At 38.6% G+C, this 21,319-nt stretch overlaps 1 protein-coding gene across 6 annotated transcripts in view; it reads right to left on the bottom strand.

Annotated features, from left to right (window-relative positions):
• Window positions 1–17,124, bottom strand: part of LOC143019682 (uncharacterized) — a 43,357-nt gene extending 26,233 nt beyond the window's left edge. For all 6 annotated transcript variants that reach the window (XM_076175622.1, XM_076175626.1, XM_076175627.1 and 3 more), the window contains exons 1-2: window positions 17,100–17,124; window positions 8,135–8,272 (exon numbers count right to left, since the gene is read on the bottom strand). In XM_076175622.1, coding sequence (XP_076031737.1) covers window positions 8,135–8,272; window positions 17,100–17,109 — 148 coding nt within the window. In that variant the 5' untranslated portion in view covers window positions 17,110–17,124. The remainder of the gene's footprint in view (window positions 1–8,134; window positions 8,273–17,099) is intronic.
• Between the last annotated feature and the right edge of the window lie 4,195 nt (window positions 17,125–21,319).

The raw sequence follows: 21,319 nt of genomic DNA, 5'->3' as shown, positions 1-21,319 counted from the left end.
TAAGCTAGGAGCTATTGGACAACATAAGTTTCTTTTTTAAATGTCAGTGTTTGCATGATTCTAGAATTTTACCTAAGATTTAGGCCCAATACAGACTGAACAAGTCTTGTGCAGTCAACACTGCTGAAACTAGACAATTCAATGAGTCTGCCACACACACCTCGTGCTTTCATGACTAAAGACTAATTACAATTAAAATATAATACTAACTATTTCATAAGGACATACTGTAAGGCCTCCCTTATATATTGGTTGAGGGGTGAGCAAAATAAGAAACCATACACCCACCCTACACTGTCCAAATAGTTACTGCCCCTCCCATCTTCACACCTCAGAGAAGAAGGGTCATCCCAGTCCTTTGCTACACTGCTTAGGCCTAAAGTGATGCAGCACTTCCACTACAGAGTTTAATAGCTGGAGCTGGTTTACCTCCAACACTTCCATTATATGACAGCCCTGGCTACATCCAATTAAAAAATTTATGTGGCAGACAAAAAACATTCCCATTTTTTGCTTAACAAACATTCCCCTCTTGCTCAAAGCCCTTTTCACCCCATCCAACGATACTGTATGGGGGCAGAGACTTGGAATTTAAGAGAGACATAGAAGTTTGAATGTATTCGAGATGAAACGTCTGATAAGTATTGTTGGGGTTACAGTGTTAGATTGAGTGAGAAACAAGGAGGTGAGAAGAGTACCGTATAAATCCAAAAAATTCACCCCTTAAAATTGGGGGTCATCTTATACTACCATTATAAAAATCAGACCTTGAATCCTACGTGAGATGACTTGGTAGGGTAGCCTGACGATAACCACCGATACACCGGAAATGATTCACATTATGATAAGAGCTGGTAATAAAGGTAATTAAACCATATTTACCTTTTATTTGGCATATCTTTATAGTAAATGGCAATTGTTAATAAATTCGAGGAATAATTCTATATTAATGAAATTACGGTACTTTAAACTACTCTGAAAAAAATGTAAACATCGAGCACTGGTTGAGTTCAGAGCAACCTTTTTCTTTCGCTAACTTTTCAGTAATTTTTAAGACTGAAAATAACAATTTTGGATTACAGTACATAAAACGTTTATCAATAAACAATATTACAGTAGTTGCATTTAAAACATAGAAAATTTAAAAATTATAAAACTTAATTTCTAATCATCGTCAATATTACACATCAAACGTATTTCTAAAACCTTTATTTTCAATAAAATTACATTACATTACATTTAAAGCTTAAAACATTATAAAACTTTATTTCTTTATTTATTTAGAGGTAGTCGTCGACTTACGACCGAGTTCGGTTCCGACAGAAAGGCCATAAGTCGATCTGGACCCAAGTCGGTCTTTATATATATACAGTATATATTACCCTTTAAATATTTTTGTTACTGTATATATATATATTGTATATTATAGTTAGCATATTGAAATAATCTTAGCATCTTTGAACTATGTTGTACAGTATTTTTTAACCTTTTTGTAGTTTTATCTGATTTTCTTTGGGAAACGTAGCCTAGGCCTAAGCATACTGAATAAAATCCTATCATCTTTAACCTATGATATTTAATACTGTATTTTTTAACTTTAATATTATTTTACCATCAGACTTTCTTTAGGAAACGTATGCATACTGAATAAAATCTTATTATCTTTGAGCTACGTTGTTTAATATTCATTAACTTTTTTTATAAATTTCATTAGGAAACATAGGCCTATGCATACTGAATAAAGTCCTGTCATCTTTAACCTACCAATACTTTTTGTTACATACATACATATACCAAGCCTTCTTCCCCCTTCCAAGGGAGGTAGCCAAAAAGGGGAAGGCATAAAAACACTCCCACCCATTTCATCCCTAAATACACTCCACACCCCTCCCACCCTTCCTCTCATCTGAGCACCTCCTGGATGACGGGTCATCCCTGCACCCTGCCCACCGCCCTGGGTCAGAAGCAGTGTCGCAAGACACAGTACATCCACAGCAAGGCCGCTTCATTTAATCGGCGACCCCCCCTCTCCGTCCCCCTTTGCATATAAGGCGAGGACGGGGAGAAATCCCTTCGGGCTGCGTCAAAATTTACTCACACATACTACCCCACCCACCTCACCCCCCCGCCCATTCCTCCTCATGCAGTCACAACATCATCCATATACAACCATTCTCCACTCACCTCTGTCTTCTGTCCTCTCCCTTCCTTCCTCAACAGACATTCCCCTCTTCCCCAAAGCCCCCTTCATCCCATCCATCCACCTCATCCTAGGACGTCCCCTCATGTTCACTCCCTCCACATCTGCCTTCCATACCTCTTTTACTAGTCTTTCTTCACTCATTCTTTCCATGTGTCCAAACCATCCTAATATTCTTTCATCAACCCTATCTCCCAAATCCTTTTTCACCCCTGTTCTCCTCCTCACCTCCTCATTTCTCACTCTATCCAGCCTAGTAACCCCCACCATACTTCTCAGACACCTCATCTCAAACACATTCAAACTCCTTCTCTCTTCTTCCCTTATGTTCCACGTTTCTGCCCCATACAGTGCTGTTGGCACAATCACTCCTTCATACAGTCTCCTCTTCGCATCCATTCCCAAATGTCTATTCCTCATTACACTCTTTAAACCACCAAGGCATTTACTCGCTTCTCTCAATCTACATTCTACCTCCACCTTTTCCTGCTACACTTGCACCCAAGTATCTAAAACTATCCACTTCCTCCAGTCGCTCTCCCTTAATGTTCACTTCCAGTCTACTGCCACTTTCACCCCTTGTACATCTCATCACCTTACTTTTACCCACATTTATCTTTAGCTTTCTTCTATCACATACTCTCCCAAACTCTGCCACCAGCTTCCTCAATCCCTCCTCTGACCCTGCCACAAGCGCAGTGTCGTCCGCAAACAACAGCTGGCTCACCTCCCACTTTTCTCCATTTTCTTTAACCATCTCCAATCCCTGACTCACTACCCTAGCATTCACCTCTCGCACCACCCCATCCATGTATAAGTTGAACAGCCAGGGCGACATAACGCATCCTTGACGAAGCCCCACCTTTACTTCAAACCACTCACTCTCTCCATTTCTAATCCTAACACATGCTCTACTACTCTCATAAAAACTCTTGACAGCTCCCAAAAGCTTTCCTCCTATCCCATAAATCTGCATAACCTCCCACAGTGCCTTTCTGTCTACCCTATCATAAGCCTTTTCCAGATCCATAAAAGCCCAAAAAACATCCTTCCCCTTTCCTATAGCTTTCTCACATATCTGTCTTACCACAAAGATCTGATCTACACAACCTCTACCCGTCCTAAATCCACACTCTTCCTCACCAATTACTCCTTCTGTTCATCTCCTAATCCTCTCAATTAAGATCCTCCCATAAGCCTTCCCTACTACACTCAACAGGCTAATCCCTCTGAAATTACTACATTCACACTTGTCCCCTTTTCCCTTGTAAAGAGGAACTATACAGGCACTTCTCCAGTCCTCCGGTACTCTACCCTCTCTCCAGCAAACATTAAATAACCTCACCAACCAGTCCACCATCACTGAACCTCCCTTTTTCAGACATTCTGCATGGCATCCATCCAGACCAGGTGCCTTACCTGCTTTCATCATCTTTACAACTGCCTTCACCTCATCCTTCCTTATTTCTCCTCCATTCTCCTCACTCATCACTCTCATTTTCTTCGCATTTCCCACTGCAGCTATCTTTCCTTCCCTATCCTCCTTCACATTCAGCAACTCCCTAAAATATTCTGCCCATCTTCCCCTCACTGCCATCTCTTCCATTATCATCTCTCCATCTGTACCTTTTACCTTTTCTTCCCTACTTGATTCGCCTCCTCTTCCTCTCTTTATTTCTTTCCAAAACATCTTTTTATTACTTTCAAAATTTTGTCATACTCCTACCCCATTTCACATCTGCTCTCCTCTTTGCCTCCTTTACCTTTTGCTTTACTTCTCTTTTCTTTTCTTTGTACGTCTCATATGACTCCCCTGTCCTCTTTTGCAACCAATCTGTGAATGCTCGCTTCTTCTCTTCTACAACCTTCTTTGTTTCCTCATCCCACCATTCACTACCCTTTCTTCTATTTCCCCCTGTCCTTCTTGTTCCACACACCATCCTTGCACACTTTAAGACTCCCTCCTTGAACCATCCCCATTCCTCCTCCACACCCATCTCTGCTCTATCCTTTACTCCCTCCCACTCCTCCTTCAGCTTCTTTTCGTACTCCTTCTCCTTTTCCTTTTCATTCAAGGAGTTCACTCCAAGAACCTCCCTACCTTTTGTCCCTTTCCTCCTCCATCTATCCTCCACTCTCAGCTTACCTTCCACCAAAAAATGATCTGATATTCCCCCACCCTCTCCCCTTAGCACATGTACATCCTTAACTCTTCCTATCATAATCCTATTTACCACTACATAATCCATTAGCGCTCTATCTACCACCCTTCCCTCCACCACCCTCTCCCATGTGTACTTATGCTTGACTTTCTTCCGAAACACTGTATTTGCTATCATCAACTCTCTTTCTAGACACATTTCCACCATCAACTCTCCACTACGATTCTTTCCTGGAACTCCACACTTCCCAACCACTCCATCGATTGGACCATTTCCCACCCTAGCATTAAGGTCTCCCAGTACTATTACATTGACATTTCTTCCTAAACCCTCTATGCACTCATTTAAATCTATCCAAAAGGCCTCCCTTTCTTCCATGCTCTTCTCACTGCCAGGCCCATATGCACTTACAAAGACCCACATCTCCTTTCCCAGTTTCACCTTCATCCACATTATCCTTGGTTACATTAAAATCATTGTAAGGCAAAATTAGGATTTTTTCAATTTAAAAACACATTCATTTCGTTTACGTACTGTACCGAAAATATTGTTATCGACAACAGACTAGGCATAAATAAAGTTTATTGTTACATTCGCAAAACATAAAAATACAAAATGCTGAACCGAACATATTGTTATCGATAACAGACTAGGCATAAGAAAATTTTACTGTTACATTTTATTAATTGCAAAACATATAAAAATAAAAAATGCAAGGCAAAATTAAGATTTTTTTTTATTTCAAAACACATTCTCTTCGCTTACGTACTGTGCCGAACATATTGTTATAGAAAAACTAGCCTAGGCATAAAAAAAAAAGTTTTATTGTTACATTTTGTTAATTGCAAAACATATAGAAATACAAAATGCAATGCAAAATTAGGAAACATTTTACTTCAAAGAAAAAAATTGAAAGAATATTTAGCTGGCTGGGATGCTGACGGTGTCGGCAGCCTGCCAAAACTATCGTACTCGCGTCTCGCGGCGTGCGGAGTAATTGTTCTGCGCTGCCAGGCATAATATTGCAGTTCTATTACTCTATTAAATGTTAAATATTATTGCACTATCTCGTGGTCGTAAAGTCGATCAGTCGTAAGTCACGTAGGTCGTAAGTCGACAACTACCTGTATATAAAACCCTTCAAACTCGTCACAATCATCACTCTCTGTTTCGAAAAGTTGTTCGAACCTATCACAAGATTCCTCAAATATGCCATCATCGTAGGGATCCCAGTCCGGTTCCGGTGAGTCGACTTCGGCTTCGTCATCACTTTCATACAATAAATCATCTTCAGTGCCATCCATGGCATTAGAGATTCCACATTTTTAAAAAGATTTTACGATACTTTCGACCTTAACACTTTCCCAAACTTTAATAACAAACTCGCAGAGAACATCAAGTGATGCACTACGCAAATCATTTTTGTTAGTTAGTTGACGTGTGTTCTCAGAAAATCATGATACATGATTTGCTTTGTTATTTCATTTATTTTGAATTTATAAGGATACAGTAAGTAATTTATCTGGTATAAGGATACAGTTAAGTAATGAGAAAGAAAAGAGAAAAAGCGGAAAAAACAGCTGATAAACGTAAACAAAACAATTCTTTTTGTACGGTAGGTTTGATACACTGATGCTTTTGTAATTTAGCAGTCGTCTTATACTACCGATATGAGATCAATTCATAAAAATTTGCTCTAATTTTGTACCTCGTCTTATACAAAGGTTGTCTTATAAACGGAAATATACGGTAGATGGAAATGGAGATGGCAGATAGGGCTGATGAAAGAGTATTAGGATGGTTTGGACATATGGAAAGAATGAGTGAAGGAAAATTAGTAAAAGAGTGTGCAGAAAGCAGAGGTGGATGGAGTGAGCTTGAGGGGATAAGATGTATGGATGATATAGTAAACTCTCGATATATCGGATATAACGGACAAAAAATCTGATTGGACAAACCCTCACTATAACGGATGAAAATCTGTTATAGCAAGGGATCCTCAGTTACAACAGATCTTCAAATATAATGACAGACCTGTCCCCATATCGTGGGTTTACTGTAATTTCTAATCCTACTAATTTCTAATAGACGCTCCTCTACTTACGTTCATTCGTTTTACGTTTTTACGTTTGAACTGACTGAAAAAAAAAAAAAAAAAAAAAAAATAATAATAATAAATTTGAGTGAATTTTTTAGTTTAGCATGCTCTCCGTAGTTCAAACGATACTTACGCATGATGCTGCATCCATTGTTTACATGGCACAAACGACAGACTGAACGTACCTTGCCTCCTCCTCCTCCACCATCTCAATTTATGTTGCTTGAATTTAATTTATTTGAAATTAATGTTACAGTAAACTCGCGCTTATCCGAACGCGTTTTAACCGAATAATCGCATTAACAGAACATTTTCTCAATACGGTAGCCATCGCTTCAACCGAACGTATTTGGATCTCAACCGAACATTCGAACACCCCGCCGCCTCTTCCGCCACCCCCGCGCCACCCGCAAGCTTCACCAAGTGCTCACACGGTGGCAGCACACTCCATGTTTACACCTGATCGGCTGTTTATACTCTATAGAATATGTTTATGAACTATTAAAAGCATTTCCATGCGTATGTTAAGCTTACAGGTACGAATATTGCAGCTGACATTACCGCATAAAACTCTACGGGAATGAAACAAAGTCGGATTAACCGAACATTTCGGTTAATCGGACATTTCTAATCCCCCTTGGAGTTCGGATAAGTGAAAGTTGACCGAATTTTACAATGTTATGTGTATAATTAATGATTTAGGGGTGTTTTATAAGATACGGTAATAGAATTTACGGATGTATAGTACAGTATGAACGGTCATACATTACTAGAACGTTCAGTAACAACTTACGTTCGGCCGTTCGGAACGTAACTAAAACGTAAGTTGAGGAGCGTCTGTACTGGACAAACTTCAGGACATAATGGATCTGTCCGGTATTTCTATCGGATATAATGACAGACCTATCCCCATATCGCAAGTTATATCGAGGGTTTACTGTGTATATATATATATATATATATATATATATATATATATATATATATATATATATACAGGTAAACGTCGACTTACGATGGCCGCGACTTACGATTGTTCGACTTTACGATGACGACGACGACGACGACGATATGATAATTTAACCCCTTCCATACGGTGCCGCACACGTAGGCGTCATGAGGAGCAAGTGGATTCGCGACGCTGCCATATCGGAGTCTTGATTATATTTATTGTAGTCGCCCCTGTGTTTTTACATTCTCTCAAATGTGCCTTGAATCCCATTCTCTGTGGTTTTCAAAATTCGCGGGTGAAAGAGAGAACGATCGATATAAGCGGTGACTATATTTTATGATGCGAGTATTATTACGTCACGTCGTATGGCTGGCATTGGCTGCTGCCCGCGAGATTTAAGTTCCGTACTGAAAATACATATTATAGTGTTTGAATATGGTAAAAAGGATAAAAATAATTAAACAAACTACTGTACATGTTTAATAGGCTATATTCAGTATCTCTGGTGGTTAATATACAGGTAGGCTAGGTACAGTGACCACGGAACAGTGATACACAAATTGGGGATCGACTTACGATGAAATCGTCTTACGATGGCTCTATCGAAACCTAATGCCATCGTAAGTCGACGTTTACCTGTATATACACATAAAATAATAATAAATAAATAAAATGAATGTCTCCCAACTGGAAGAAATATCAATACCCGACAAATAACTCACCTTCATATTCTTCTGATTCATCTGCCCAGCTGCTTACTTTAGGAACTACAATGGAAGCTCCACATGGACTAGACGTGTCCCCAAGGAACTCCTTAAGAGGAACTGCCTTTCCCTTGGTCTTTTTCCCTTTCTTCCCACCTGCAGATAAAATGAATATAATGTATTACATCTTCAGGTAAAAGCAGCAATTATAAATAAACGTCTTACTTAATGCATGTTGCTAACTTAGAAGATTTTGATCTGGCTAGCACCAGAGTTCTTTCCTGCTTTAAGAAATAGCCCTACACTTTCTTGGATATAACACGTTTAAGAACTACCCTACCCAATATCTTCATTAGCTCTCTCAAACAAATTGTCCACATGGAAACAAGTTGAGGCAGAACACTGAGTACTTTCTTGGAGACAGGAGGTGAGACAATTGTCCAGATGATAAAGAAAGAGAAAGGTCATAGGGTAACTACAGATGAGCATCTGACCTTTAAAGAACACACCCAAGAAAAGGTAAACAAGGTCAATAGGATTATAGGGATGGTGAGGTCATTTGTGCATTTAGATGTGCCAATTTTTTAGAACTATATTCACTGCCATCATTCATCCCCACTTAGAATATACACAAACAGTCTGGTCACTGTACAGGAAGAACATCTGATTAGTTGAGAATGTACAACAAAGGGCCTCTAAAGGGTACCAGGACTGGAAAATGTATGTTACAAGGAATGGTCAAGATAAAGCTTCTGGCAATGATATACTGCAGGTTACAGGTCAATACGACTGAAGTGTACAAGATTCTGAGGGAGAGGTACGACCCCAAAGTGTACATCACATTCCAGAGAAAATCCAACTCAAGGAAACAATCTGAAGTTATTCAACCAAAAGTGTAGAACAAATTTCCAACAAAATGTATTTCATTTGAGGGTTGTAAATGTATGGAATAGTCTCCCCATTCAAGTGGTACAGAGTATAAAATCTTTTGAATGTGGGCTTGATAATTATTGGAAAAAACAGGCATTTACGTATAATTCTGAGGAACCCCGGGTACTGTCAGGCATGTCCGATCACTCTCAGCCAGATCTAGAAGACAGTGAATTGGAGATCTGGACATAAAGGTATAATTTGACCTGCATCCAGTAACTACATAAGGTTAATTTTTTGTGCAATTAGGGGTGGCAGAAGGTCAGAAGACAGTGAGATTCTGCAGGATGATCTAAAACTGTTCACATGGTTGGTGAAATGGCAAATGGACTTCAATATCTCAAAGTGCAGTGTGTTAAACATAGGTTTACACAACCCAGAAAACAGGTATAGCTTTAATAACACTTTTTTTAAGAGAGAAAACCGAGTGTGAGACAGACTTGGGAGTTCTAGCAAGTCCTGACCTTAAATGCAGGAAACAGTGCATTAGTACCAGGAATAGACCTAATAGAGCATTAGGTTTCATTGCCAAGACCGTTACAAATAAAAGTGCTGAGGATCAAACTTTATCTAGCATTACTTAGCCCCATCCTTGACTATACAGTACACTTTTGGTCCCATCCTACAGAATGGATATAAATTCACTAGAATCAACTGATGAAAATTACCAAAATGATACATGGGCTCAGAAATTTACCTTATGAGGACAGGCTTAGGCATCTTAATTTACACTCTCTGGAAAGATGTAGTGCTGGGTTGCCTAATAGAGGTGTTCAACTGGATCAAAGTAACTCCAAACAAGGGTATTGCATTAACCTTTTCAATACGAGTCAAATTCTCGTGAGCAGCATCGGATGTTTAATGTATGGTGCATCACACTACTCACGTTATAGAATATAAACTCACTGCTATATTACTTGTTTTCTTTCACTCTGAGTAATAATAAACACGGAAAATATGATCAAACCAGTACACATATTTCAGGGGGCCACTCAGCTACAACTACAAAATACAGTACTACCTCTCATTAATGGGTGTTACTTAGCTGTGTTTGTGGTGTTTTCACTGTTTTTGGTGCTGTTGTTTAGTGCCGAGCAATCACTATGCCACCCAAAAAACACTCCAAATCAACGGACACCGTTACCCCCATTTTAGTCTGTTAATGAGAGGTAGTACTGTATATTCAAAACTCCGACGCTGGCATCCAATACCCACTCACACCTCATGACACCTACGCAGGCATCATTGTCTCACAAGAGGTTTACCACTTCAGTGCGATGATGCCTACGTAGGCATCATGAGGCACGGTGGGGACACGAGGATGCTGGCATTGGTGTCTTGATTATATATTTTTTGTAGATGTATGCGAGTTACCCCCCAGATTCAGTGAACTGGTTTGATCACATTTCGTGTTTGTTATTACTCAGTAAAAGAGAACAAGTAATACAGCAGTGACTTAATATTTTATAATTCGAATAGTGTGATGAATCGTACATATGGCAGCCAATGCTGCGCATTAGAATTTGACTCATACTGAAGTGGTTAAGACCTCAGGGCAGGACTTGCAATAGTGGATTTAAATTGGACAAATTTAAATTTAAGAAATACATAGGCAAGAAATGGTGTACTAATAGTGGTCAACAAATGGAATAGACTTAGTTACTATGTAGTGAGCACTGAAACTATCAGTTGTTTTAAGAAACAGATAACTTTGTGGATGGGGACGACAGGTGGTAATGGACATAGAACTATTCGGTGTAAGCCTTATGGTCTCTTGCAGTCTCATTCATTTAGAGTCACTTTCCATTCATTTCTATCTTTTGCACATTTTCCATTCCTTGTTCAACACACATTCCTCATGCTCCTAATGCCCCATTCATTCTATCAATCTATCCACAACTTGTCCTTCCCCTCCAGTTCATTCCATCCACTGTCTTCCACATCATTTTGACTAGCCTTACTTTATTCATTCTGTTCTGGTCCCCTCAACCTGTATGTTGTCTGTGCAACTTAGTGTAGAATAACAGTCTAATGAGGACCACAATGGAAATAGGCTCACAGGCTTTTTTGTGTTATCCTCGGCAATTGTAAGTGTAATTTTGAACATTTTTCTTTACCTGTATTTGATGTATTTTATTTATTGTCATACATACATACATACATATACCAAGGCTTCTTCCCCCTTCCAAGGGAGGTAGCCAAAAAGGGAAAGGCATAAAAACACTCCCACCCATTTCATCCCTAAATACCCTCCCCCCCCTCCTCTCATATGAGCACCTCCTGGATGTCGGGTCATACCTTCACCCAGCCCACCGGCGACCCCCCCTCTCCGTCCCCCTTTGCACATAAGGCGAGGACGGGGAGAAATCCCTTCAGGCTGCGTCAAAATTTACTCACACATACTACCCCACCCCCCCGCCCATTCCTCCTCATGCAGTCACATCATCATCCATATACAACCATTCTCCACTCACCTCTGTCTTCCGTCCTCTCCCTTCCTTCCTCAACAGACATTCCCCTCTTCCCCAAAGCCCCCTTCACCCCATCCATCCACCTCATCCTAGGACGTCCCCTCATGTTCACTTCCTCCACATCTGCCTTCCATACCTCTTTTACTAGTCTTTCTTCACTCATTCTTTCCATGTGTCCAAACCATCCTAATATTCTTTCATCAACCCTATCTCCCAGCTCCTTTTTTACCCCTGTTCTCCTCCTCACCTCCTCATTTCTCACTCTATCCAGCCTAGTAACCCCCACCATACTTCTCAGACACCTCATCTCAAACACATTCAAACTCCTTCTCTCTTCTTCTCTTATGTTCCACGTTTCTGCCCCATACAGTGCTGTTGGCACAATCACTCCTTCATACAGTCTCCTCTTCACATCCATTCCCAAATGTCTATTCCTCATTACACTCTTTAAACCACCAAGGCATTTACTCGCTTCTCTCAATCTACATTCTACCTCCACCTTCATTCCACCTTTTCCTGCTACACTTGCACCCAAGTATCTAAAACTATCCACTTCCTCCAGTCGCTCTCCCTTAATGTTCACTTCCAGTCTACTGCCACTTTCACCCCTTGTACATCTCATCACCTTACTTTTACCCACATTTATCTTTAGCTTTCTTCTATCACATACTCTCCCAAACTCTGCCACCAGCTTCCTCAATCCCTCCTCTGACCCTGCCACAAGCGTAGTGTCGTCCGCAAACAACAGCTGGCTCACCTCCCACTTTTCTCCATTTTCTTTAACCATCTCCAATCCCTGACTCACTACCCTAGCATTCACCTCTCGCACCACTCCATCCATGTATAAGTTGAACAGCCAGGGCGACATAACGCATCCTTGACGAAGTCCCACCTTTACTTCAAACCACTCATTTTCTCCATTTCCAATCCTAACACATGCTCTACTACTCTCATAAAAACTCTTGACAGCTCCCAAAAACTTTCCTCCTATCCCATAAATCTGCATAACCTCCCACAGTGCCTTTCTGTCTACCCTATCATAAGCTTTTTCCAGATCCATAAAAGCCCAAAAAACATCCTTCCCCTTTCCTATAGCTTTCTCACATATCTGTCTTACCACAAAGATCTGATCTACACAACCTCTACCCGTCCTAAATCCACACTGTTCCTCACCAATTACTCCTTCTGTTCCTCTCCTAATCCTCTCAATTAAGATCCTCCCATAAGCCTTCCCTACTACACTCAACAGGCTAATCCCTCTGAAATTACTACATTCACACTTGTCCCCTTTTCCCTTGTAAAGAGGAACTATACAGGCACTACTCCAGTCCTCCGGTACTCTACCCTCTCTCCAGCAAACATTAAATAACCTCACCAACCAGTCCACCATCACTGAACCTCCCTTTTTCAGACATTCTGCATGACATCCATCCAGACCAGGTGCCTTACCTGCTTTCATCATCTTTACAACTGCCTTCACCTCATCCTTCCTTATTTCTCCTCCATTCTCCTCACTCATCACTCTCATTTTCTTTGCATTTCCCACTGCAGCTATCTTTCCTTCCCTATCTTCCTTCACATTCAGCAACTCCCTAAAATATTCTGCCCATCTTCCCCTCACTGCCATCTCTTCCATTATCATCTCTCCATCTGTACCTTTTACCTTTTCTTCCCTACTTGATTCGCCTCCTCTTCCTCTCTTAATTTCTTTCCAAAACATCTTTTTATTACTTTCAAAATTTTCTGTCATACTCCTACCCCATTTCACATCTGCTCTCCTCTTTGCCTCCTTTACCTTTTGCTTTACTTCTCTTTTCTTTTCTTTGTACATCTCATATGACTCCCCTGTCCTCTTTTGTAACCAATCTGTGAAAGCTCGCTTCTTCTCTTCTACAACCTTCTTTGTTTCCTCATCCCACCATTATTGTCAAATAAACTTATTATTATTATCACTAAAATGCACAAACCATCACAACACTCTTTGACATACCCTGTCATCTTTCTATTTCCATTCTCTGTCTCACTTTCACTTTTCTCCCTCTACCCATTCTAGTTACATTCACAATACTTCTGAAACACTTCATCTCATCAATGTTTAAGCTCATCCTTCCTGACTCCTTCAAATTCCACATCTCTGCTCCACACAGTGCCATGGGCAAAATCACTCCCTTATATAATTTGTAGGAAATTTTCTATTCAAAAAAAGTAAACATAGAAAATGAAAAGGAAAAATTCACAAACTGTGGAAGAAAAAGGATGAAAGGAAGTGAATATAGAAAACTGAGTATAGAATATATAAACAAAGTGAACAAAACAAAAATGAAGCACATTATAGACATTTGAGAAAGTAAACAAGATATTGCATCTAAAGGCATGCTGCTACAATGGCAAAACACCTCGGACCAGAACCTTCTTTGCGGTTATCCTGGATAACCAAGTTTTCCTAACACTTTTCATCCCCTCCCCACAAAGGAATTTACTTGATTCCTTTACTCTATAATTCACCTCCATCTCCATACATTGCCACATGTGAATCTGGGTACTTAAAGCTGACTTTTTCTTCCACCCTTTCACCTTTTAAATCCATCACCAACCAACCACTATCACTCCTTGTACATCTCATCACCTTGCCTTTTCCTACATCTGCTTTCAACTTACTCCTCTCACACCCCTGCCTGAACTCCACCAACTGCTTCAGTTCCCTGACTCAGCAATAAAACTATTATCCTGAAATACATTTTTTTTTTTATCTATCAGGAACATACTCAGCCACTTGAAGCTGTACTCTTCAAAGAAGGAGGGAGAGATACATTGTCATATATGTGTTTAAAACCATAGAGAAAAAGGGTACCAAATGTCAGACTACAAGAAAGCACCCACCCAAGAAGAGGAAGATTGTTATGTGAAGACCTCCCAGGGCACAACACAGGTGTGAACACTACAATTCTTTCACATACCATTGAACTTGCAATTCTAAGTCTTCCTTGAGATTCGAGACCACACAGGCACCTCCCTGGAAAGCTTCAAAAGAAGACTTGACAAGTGGCTGAGCACAACACGAGATGAACCGCCAACACCAGGGTACTCAAACTCCCATCACAACACCCTCCCATAGATCACACAGAGACCAGGACATCAAGACCCTGGAACCAAAGGAGGCCTACCTCACCTGTTCCAATAACAGGCAAAATTCTCCTAAGTACCATTCTTAATCTCCAATGCACAGCACAGCTTGAACTGTACCAATGATCCACCATCTTTTCAGATTTTTTTTCTTCCTTTCAGTAAAAGGTACATCAGTGCTACTGATTCCAAACTATGTAATAGGGTATGGACAAATTTTTTTGGCTGAATATATATAGTCCACCTTGAATAAAGTACTGGTATTTTAAAAAATTACTAGCAGTATATTAATGTAAAGCTTCTAAGGTATTTTTTTTTAGAAGTGCACACCCATGCAATGTAGCATTAGAAAATAAATCATTTATTTTGTAAATTACAACACATCACCATGATGTTAATTTTTCTTGGCAGAAATCAAAAACAAAAAACCTCGCTAAATGGAAATATACAACCAAAGGAAGCTGTGAGCATTGCATCAAGATGCCATGTTGTCATCTGCACAGTCCAGTCAATGTCAGTCAAGTGATGGCTTTCACGTCGTGCACCGGGTGTTCTCCAACTCCAGATGACATTAATAAGCATTGTTACAAAGACAATAAGGCTTTCTTCAAGCTATGCAACAACTCTATTCCTTGCAGTCTGATAAAGTACTTTCTGACCATCAGCATCCGTAACAACCCGGATAATCTTTAGAATTACAGGTACTGCATTGCTAAATGCAGCTTAGGTTAGGATAGACAAATTTATCCTTTCATTTCTTTGACCTCGGCATCTAGCAAAACAAACATGATGCATCATTCACCCGCTACAACTTTGTTTGTTAGTAAATCTGTTTTAGCAACTTTTTTGTTATCAATTTCCAAGAAAAACACATATTACGTTGATGTATTATGATTTACAAAATTATTCGTTTTCTATTGCTATATCACATAGGTGTTCACTTCTAAAAATGTACCTTTTCTAGTTTCTAACCAACACTAAAATGAGAAAAAAATAAAATACAACAAGTATAAAAATCTACATTATTTTCACTAATCAGTGATATATTCCTACGAGGAAACAATTCATAACAACCAAAACATGTTTCATTCTGATTTTGAAAGTAAAATATAATTTATGCATCTTACTAGTGAATATATGGTACTGAAGACATCAATTAAGCAGAAAGTATTTGAATTTCAATAAAAAATCTTACAATTTTTATATAACCAATCAAGAGATGAGAATGAACTTCAGAGAACCTTGGTACGCGGTCATAGTAAAGTCCAACAAGAGCCGACAGGCTAGAAAATGCCAAAATCTGACTGGATTGCTCATTTTCAATTCTTTGTGTTAGATTTTATTCCTGTATGAAGATTTAGAACACTTGAGTGAACAGATCATGTAATATGTTCAAGTTTGGTTTGCCAACGACACATTGGACTTGTCGGCCACCGTGGTATGGTTCAATAAATCTTATGGATATCCAATGACCATTATTACAGGTGAGTAAAGGCAAACTAATATTTTATCCCAATTCTTTCTTCCAGGAAACCCAAATCCCTCATTAAACTGGCCACGGTTACCAATTCAGCCCATACTGCTGCATAGAAAGCGAGTGCTGGACAATAATGGTTCTGTGTCTTGTAATATTTATATTCAAGACAAGTGCTGTCTATAACCAAGCCAATCCTGTTATTAGTAATGTTTTTGTGTAAGGCAGTGACCTAAATGTAGTTATACAAATTCTTGCTTGCCTGGCTTACGAGTAATTTCTCTGCCTGGTTGAATTTTGTGTGTGTCTGGTTAATTGTAGAATCTAAATGTTTAATATTTTTTGTGATATGTGTTGCATGTATTTTTCTCTCGATGTGATATGGGGAACTGTGAGTAGAATCACAGAATGTTGATGTTTAGAAAAATACTGCTGGACTTCTGGAGTTGTGCAGTTGAGTTTGGTTTGCTTTGTTGTAATCTTTCATTACAGGATGGGTGGATAGATGTGGTAATCACTTAGGGAATAATGTTTGTTTCCCCTTTACACATGAAGTAACGCCGGTAATGGTATATAAATTACGCCCACTCTCCGGTCTAGTTCACAAGACCCACATATTTAGAAAGGCAACAAGATATTGAGTTGCCTCGTACGACCTTTGACTAGTTTGCAAAAGAGCACTCCCTAGACCTTCAGGTTTAATATTTCTAAGAAACAAATAGATAATACCTGCAATTTCAATATGGAATGCCTAGCCAGTATAATAGATTTATGATAGCAATGTGTGCGTAAAAGGAAACATTTCCCGCCGAGGAGTGTTCAAAATCTTACCTCGACAATAACAGAATTCATAGCCTTCAACAGTATATTAATTTGCGATAGAACTATTCTCATTCTTACCAAGAACACCTTATTACATTATCAAAACTCAAATTCAAGGCAAATGTCACAAATTCTTTTACCACATGGGCACACTGGCACTTACCAGTCGACATGTTGGGAAACACTGTAAGTAATGAAACTGCTGAATAAAATAAAAATCGCTAAATATAGGTAATTTATCTTTACGTTAATTTTGTATCGAATTTTCCTTTCTAACCATTCATATTTAATTTAAATATATTCTATCATTAACCTTGTTTATTTATTTTTGTTTGCATTAGGAAATATATCTAAATCCAGAGTAAATATGATATCCCATCGCATACGTGACTTTCTAAAAGCGCAGCGGAAAATTCAACAGAATGTTTTTGGTTAAATACAGTTTCGACAGGAAACTGTTTGCCATTTAACTTGTATTGTCATTTAAGGTTATGTTCATTTTTCCTATATGAATGAATTCGGAATGAGTGTGTGAATGTGCGATGGTTTGGTCTGTGTGCACATTTTTTTTTAACCTGTTTGAGCCTACCTACTTCAGGTGTTCAGGATTTATTCATCTTCTAAGCATTCTATAATTTTTCAATTATTGTAATTAAAAAAATCAATTATGAAACCTTCGAAACTTTTTTAGAGCTTCACGAGATGCATGTGTGGTTATGTGCACGATTAGGTGTGAAAAATGGGAATTTCACCAGGACGAGCTTAGTCGCGGACAAAGCCGTCACCTTAGCTCAATGTGGTCAGACAACCAGGAAAAGTGACACCGGTCGCTTTTGTGATCGCCTCTTGGTCCACTGAGCTGAATTCGTAGCTCCACGCTCCATTTCTTTTTATGACTCCTTTAGGACTACGTCGCTAAAATAAATGCATCTTTCAACGTATATCACTTCCACGGCGACTTTATTAACTCTTGCCTCGTCACTCCTGCAAATTTCTCTAGCAAATACGCTTAAGGATAGAGGCAGATACTATAAGCTCCATCTGTTTACCTATTTCATAAGAATTTTTACAGAAATATTTTGTGTTTAATTTAGTTAAGCTCTGAGCACTAGGACAGTGGTTAGCAACCTGGTGCTCTTTCAGGCCACTTGCGTGGCTCCAGAATCTTCTTACATAATAGTTATTCCATGAAAACTAAGACGTCATATATTGTAAATTTCTAAAGCACTCTAGGCAAAATTACACACACACACACTCTATCTCACTCGGTGGCGAGGTTGATAGAGTACTGGACTGCGAAGTACGGGGGTGCTCGCAGTACCTGGTTCGAATCCTGCCCAGGGCCGAAATTATTTCGGTATCGCTGCGCTTCGGGTCGTTACTCGTGGGCGGGGAATTGTGTGTGTGTGTGTGTGTGAAAGGTCATAGCATTACCCATAGATCGGTCACACGAGCTCTGAGCTCTCCTTCGGGAGGGAAATAGCTGTCGATCACGAGTCCAACACGTGATCCAAAGACCAAGGTGAATACACACACACACACACACACACACACACACACACACACACGCACGCACGCACACGCACACACACATTTTTAATTTCCGTAGGCAGTCTTAAGAATACTAAATTTAAAATTGTGCACATTTGAATTCTATGAGCACATTGTATATGAAATATATATTACACCTATAGAGCATGGAACACGGCAGACAATAACGGATAAATTAATGATGAATACAGCCAAACTACTGGAAGAATAGTTGAAAAACAAATCGATGAGAGGCTTCATTTGTGGAGGAAAAATAAAAATTCATTGAATACAGCGCTCACTATCTCACTCTCACAAAGTAGGAAGTGAGAAACCAATGTAAGGGCAAGCCCTCTCAGTTGCGGCAAGCAGTTTTTTTTGTGTGTATATATATGTATATATATATATATATACATATATATATATATATATACATATATATATATATATACATATATATATATACACATATATATACATATACATATATATACATATATATATATATATATATATATATATATATATATATATATGTATGTATGTATATATTTTGCTGGTAACCACTAAGGAAATCGGAAGAAAACAGTAATTCCCAAGCGCTTTCGTGTAATTCACATCTTCAGGGGAATACAGAAAAAGTTGTGTTACAAAGAGGTTTAAAAATAACAAGATTATACACTAGGAAAGGAACAGGCATAGTACGAGATGTCACAAAATTAAACACTAGGAAAGGAACTGGCATAGTACAAGATGACAAGAAATATTACACTAGGAAAGGAACTGGTAAAGCACAAAAAGTCACATATGAAATAAGAAAAAGTCTTGGTACACAAAGTCATCAATGAAAAATAAATCTAGAGAACAGCACAATTCACCAAATTAATTTTGGTCACATACAACCTGATTACAAATCTTGTTAATGATTAATTTATCTAATTTATAAATGCCATTACTGATATTAAGAGTAGAACCTTCAGAATTTTTTATAATACTACTTTCTATTATGTTTCTATTGACAAATGAATTACAAGAAATTATAATGGAAGCATTAGTCCAATTAATACAATGATTGAAGTCTTTCATGTGAACAAATAGAGCATTGGATTCTTGTGCTGTTTTAACACTATATTTATGTTGTTTAATTCTAGTTGATAGTTCTTTGCCCGTTTGTCCAATGTAATACTTTTCACAATCTCTGCAAGGGATTTTGTATATGCAGCCAACAGAATCAGCGGGAGAATTCTTAATTATTAATATCTTAAAAGTACATGGGTTATTAAACGCTACTTTAACATTCCATGTTTTAAGTAGATGAGGAACTTGAGAAAGATTGTTACTGTAAGGTAATACTAAAAGATTCTTAATGTCAAAAAGGGGAGGGGGTTGATTCCTATGAAAAGTTTTTTTTTCGCCAAAGAGAGAGGGTTATCTAAAAATGTTCTAGGGTACTTTAATCCTAAACCTAGGTTAACAATAGACTCAAATTCTTCATCAATGAATTCCGGGCTGCATATCCACTCTATGTGGATAACTGTTTTGCTTCAGATATCTCCTATAGCTATGTTTTTTTTTCTGTTTTCTTTGTATGTCCTCTTGTGCTTCTCTTGTCCCAGTTTAACAAGTCCTCTCTATCGAGTATTTCTGTGCCCTTCATGATTCTGTAGATGGTCAGTAGGTCACCTCTATCTCTTCTTTGCTCCAGAGTCGGTAACTCCAGTTTAGCCAATCTCTCCTCATATGACAAGTTTGCAAGTGCAGGTGCCATTTTTTGTGGCTGCTCTCTGGATTCTTTCTATTTTCTTTATATTCTTTTTGGTACTGGGTGACCACAATGTCGCCGCATATTCTAGTCTAGGCCTTATCAGTGTGACCAATATCTTTTTTAATAATTTCTTCGTCCAAATATGTAAATGCCACTTTTATTTATCTTAGCAAATTGTAGGATCCCTCAACAATTTTGTTTATCTGTTTATCATAGGACAAGTCGTTTGAGATAGTTCACCCAAATCTTTTTTTCGGAACTCTCCTTCTCTTTGGCTCCAAATCTATATTGTCCTGATATTCTATTTTTGCTTTTTCCAAACTCCATTATGCAACACTTGTTAATATTGAAGTCCACTTCCCATATCTGACTCCAGTTCCATACCTTATTCAGGTCTTCCTGTAGTGATTCGCAATCCTTTTCAGTTTTTACTTTCCTTAACAGTTTGGCGTCGTCTGCAAAGAAACTCATGTAACTTTTCTCATCATCATTCATGTCACTCACATGAATAGCAAACATTATTGGAGCCAATACAGATCCCTGCGGTACTCCACTGATCACCTCTTTCCAATCTGAATATTTTTCTCTGAGCACTACTCTAATCTTTCTACCAGTCAGGAGGTCCTCCATCCATTTTAGTAGGTTCCCTTATATCCTTCCTATATATTCCATTTTTTTAATATATATATATATATTTGTGATACTTTGTCAAAAGCTTTTTGTAAGTCCAGGAAGGCACAGTCAGCCCATCCATTCCTTTCTTGCACTATGTCTATTAATCTTGAATAGAAACATATTAAGTTTGTGGTACATGATCTTCCTTGTCTGAACCCAAATTGTCTTTGGTTTATTATATTGTTGTCCTCCAGGTGTTTTACCCATCTATTCTTGATTTTCTCACAAACTTTGGCTATAGTGCTTGTTAGTGAGACTGGCCTGTAGTTAGTTGGTTCTTCCTTGTTTCCTCCTTTATATATTGGTACAATGTTAGCATTTTTCCAGTCTTTTGGTATTTTTCCTTCTTTAAGTGAGCAACTTATTATATTATGTATTTTGTCCGTTAGTTCTTCTTTGCATTCTTTTAGAAT

The sequence above is a fragment of the Oratosquilla oratoria genome, chromosome 37, assembly GCF_046742065.1.
Source record: "Oratosquilla oratoria isolate Oo_2021 chromosome 37, ASM4674206v1, whole genome shotgun sequence".
NCBI lineage: Eukaryota > Metazoa > Arthropoda > Malacostraca > Stomatopoda > Squillidae > Oratosquilla > Oratosquilla oratoria.
This window is presented reverse-complemented; position numbering and strand designations above follow the sequence as displayed.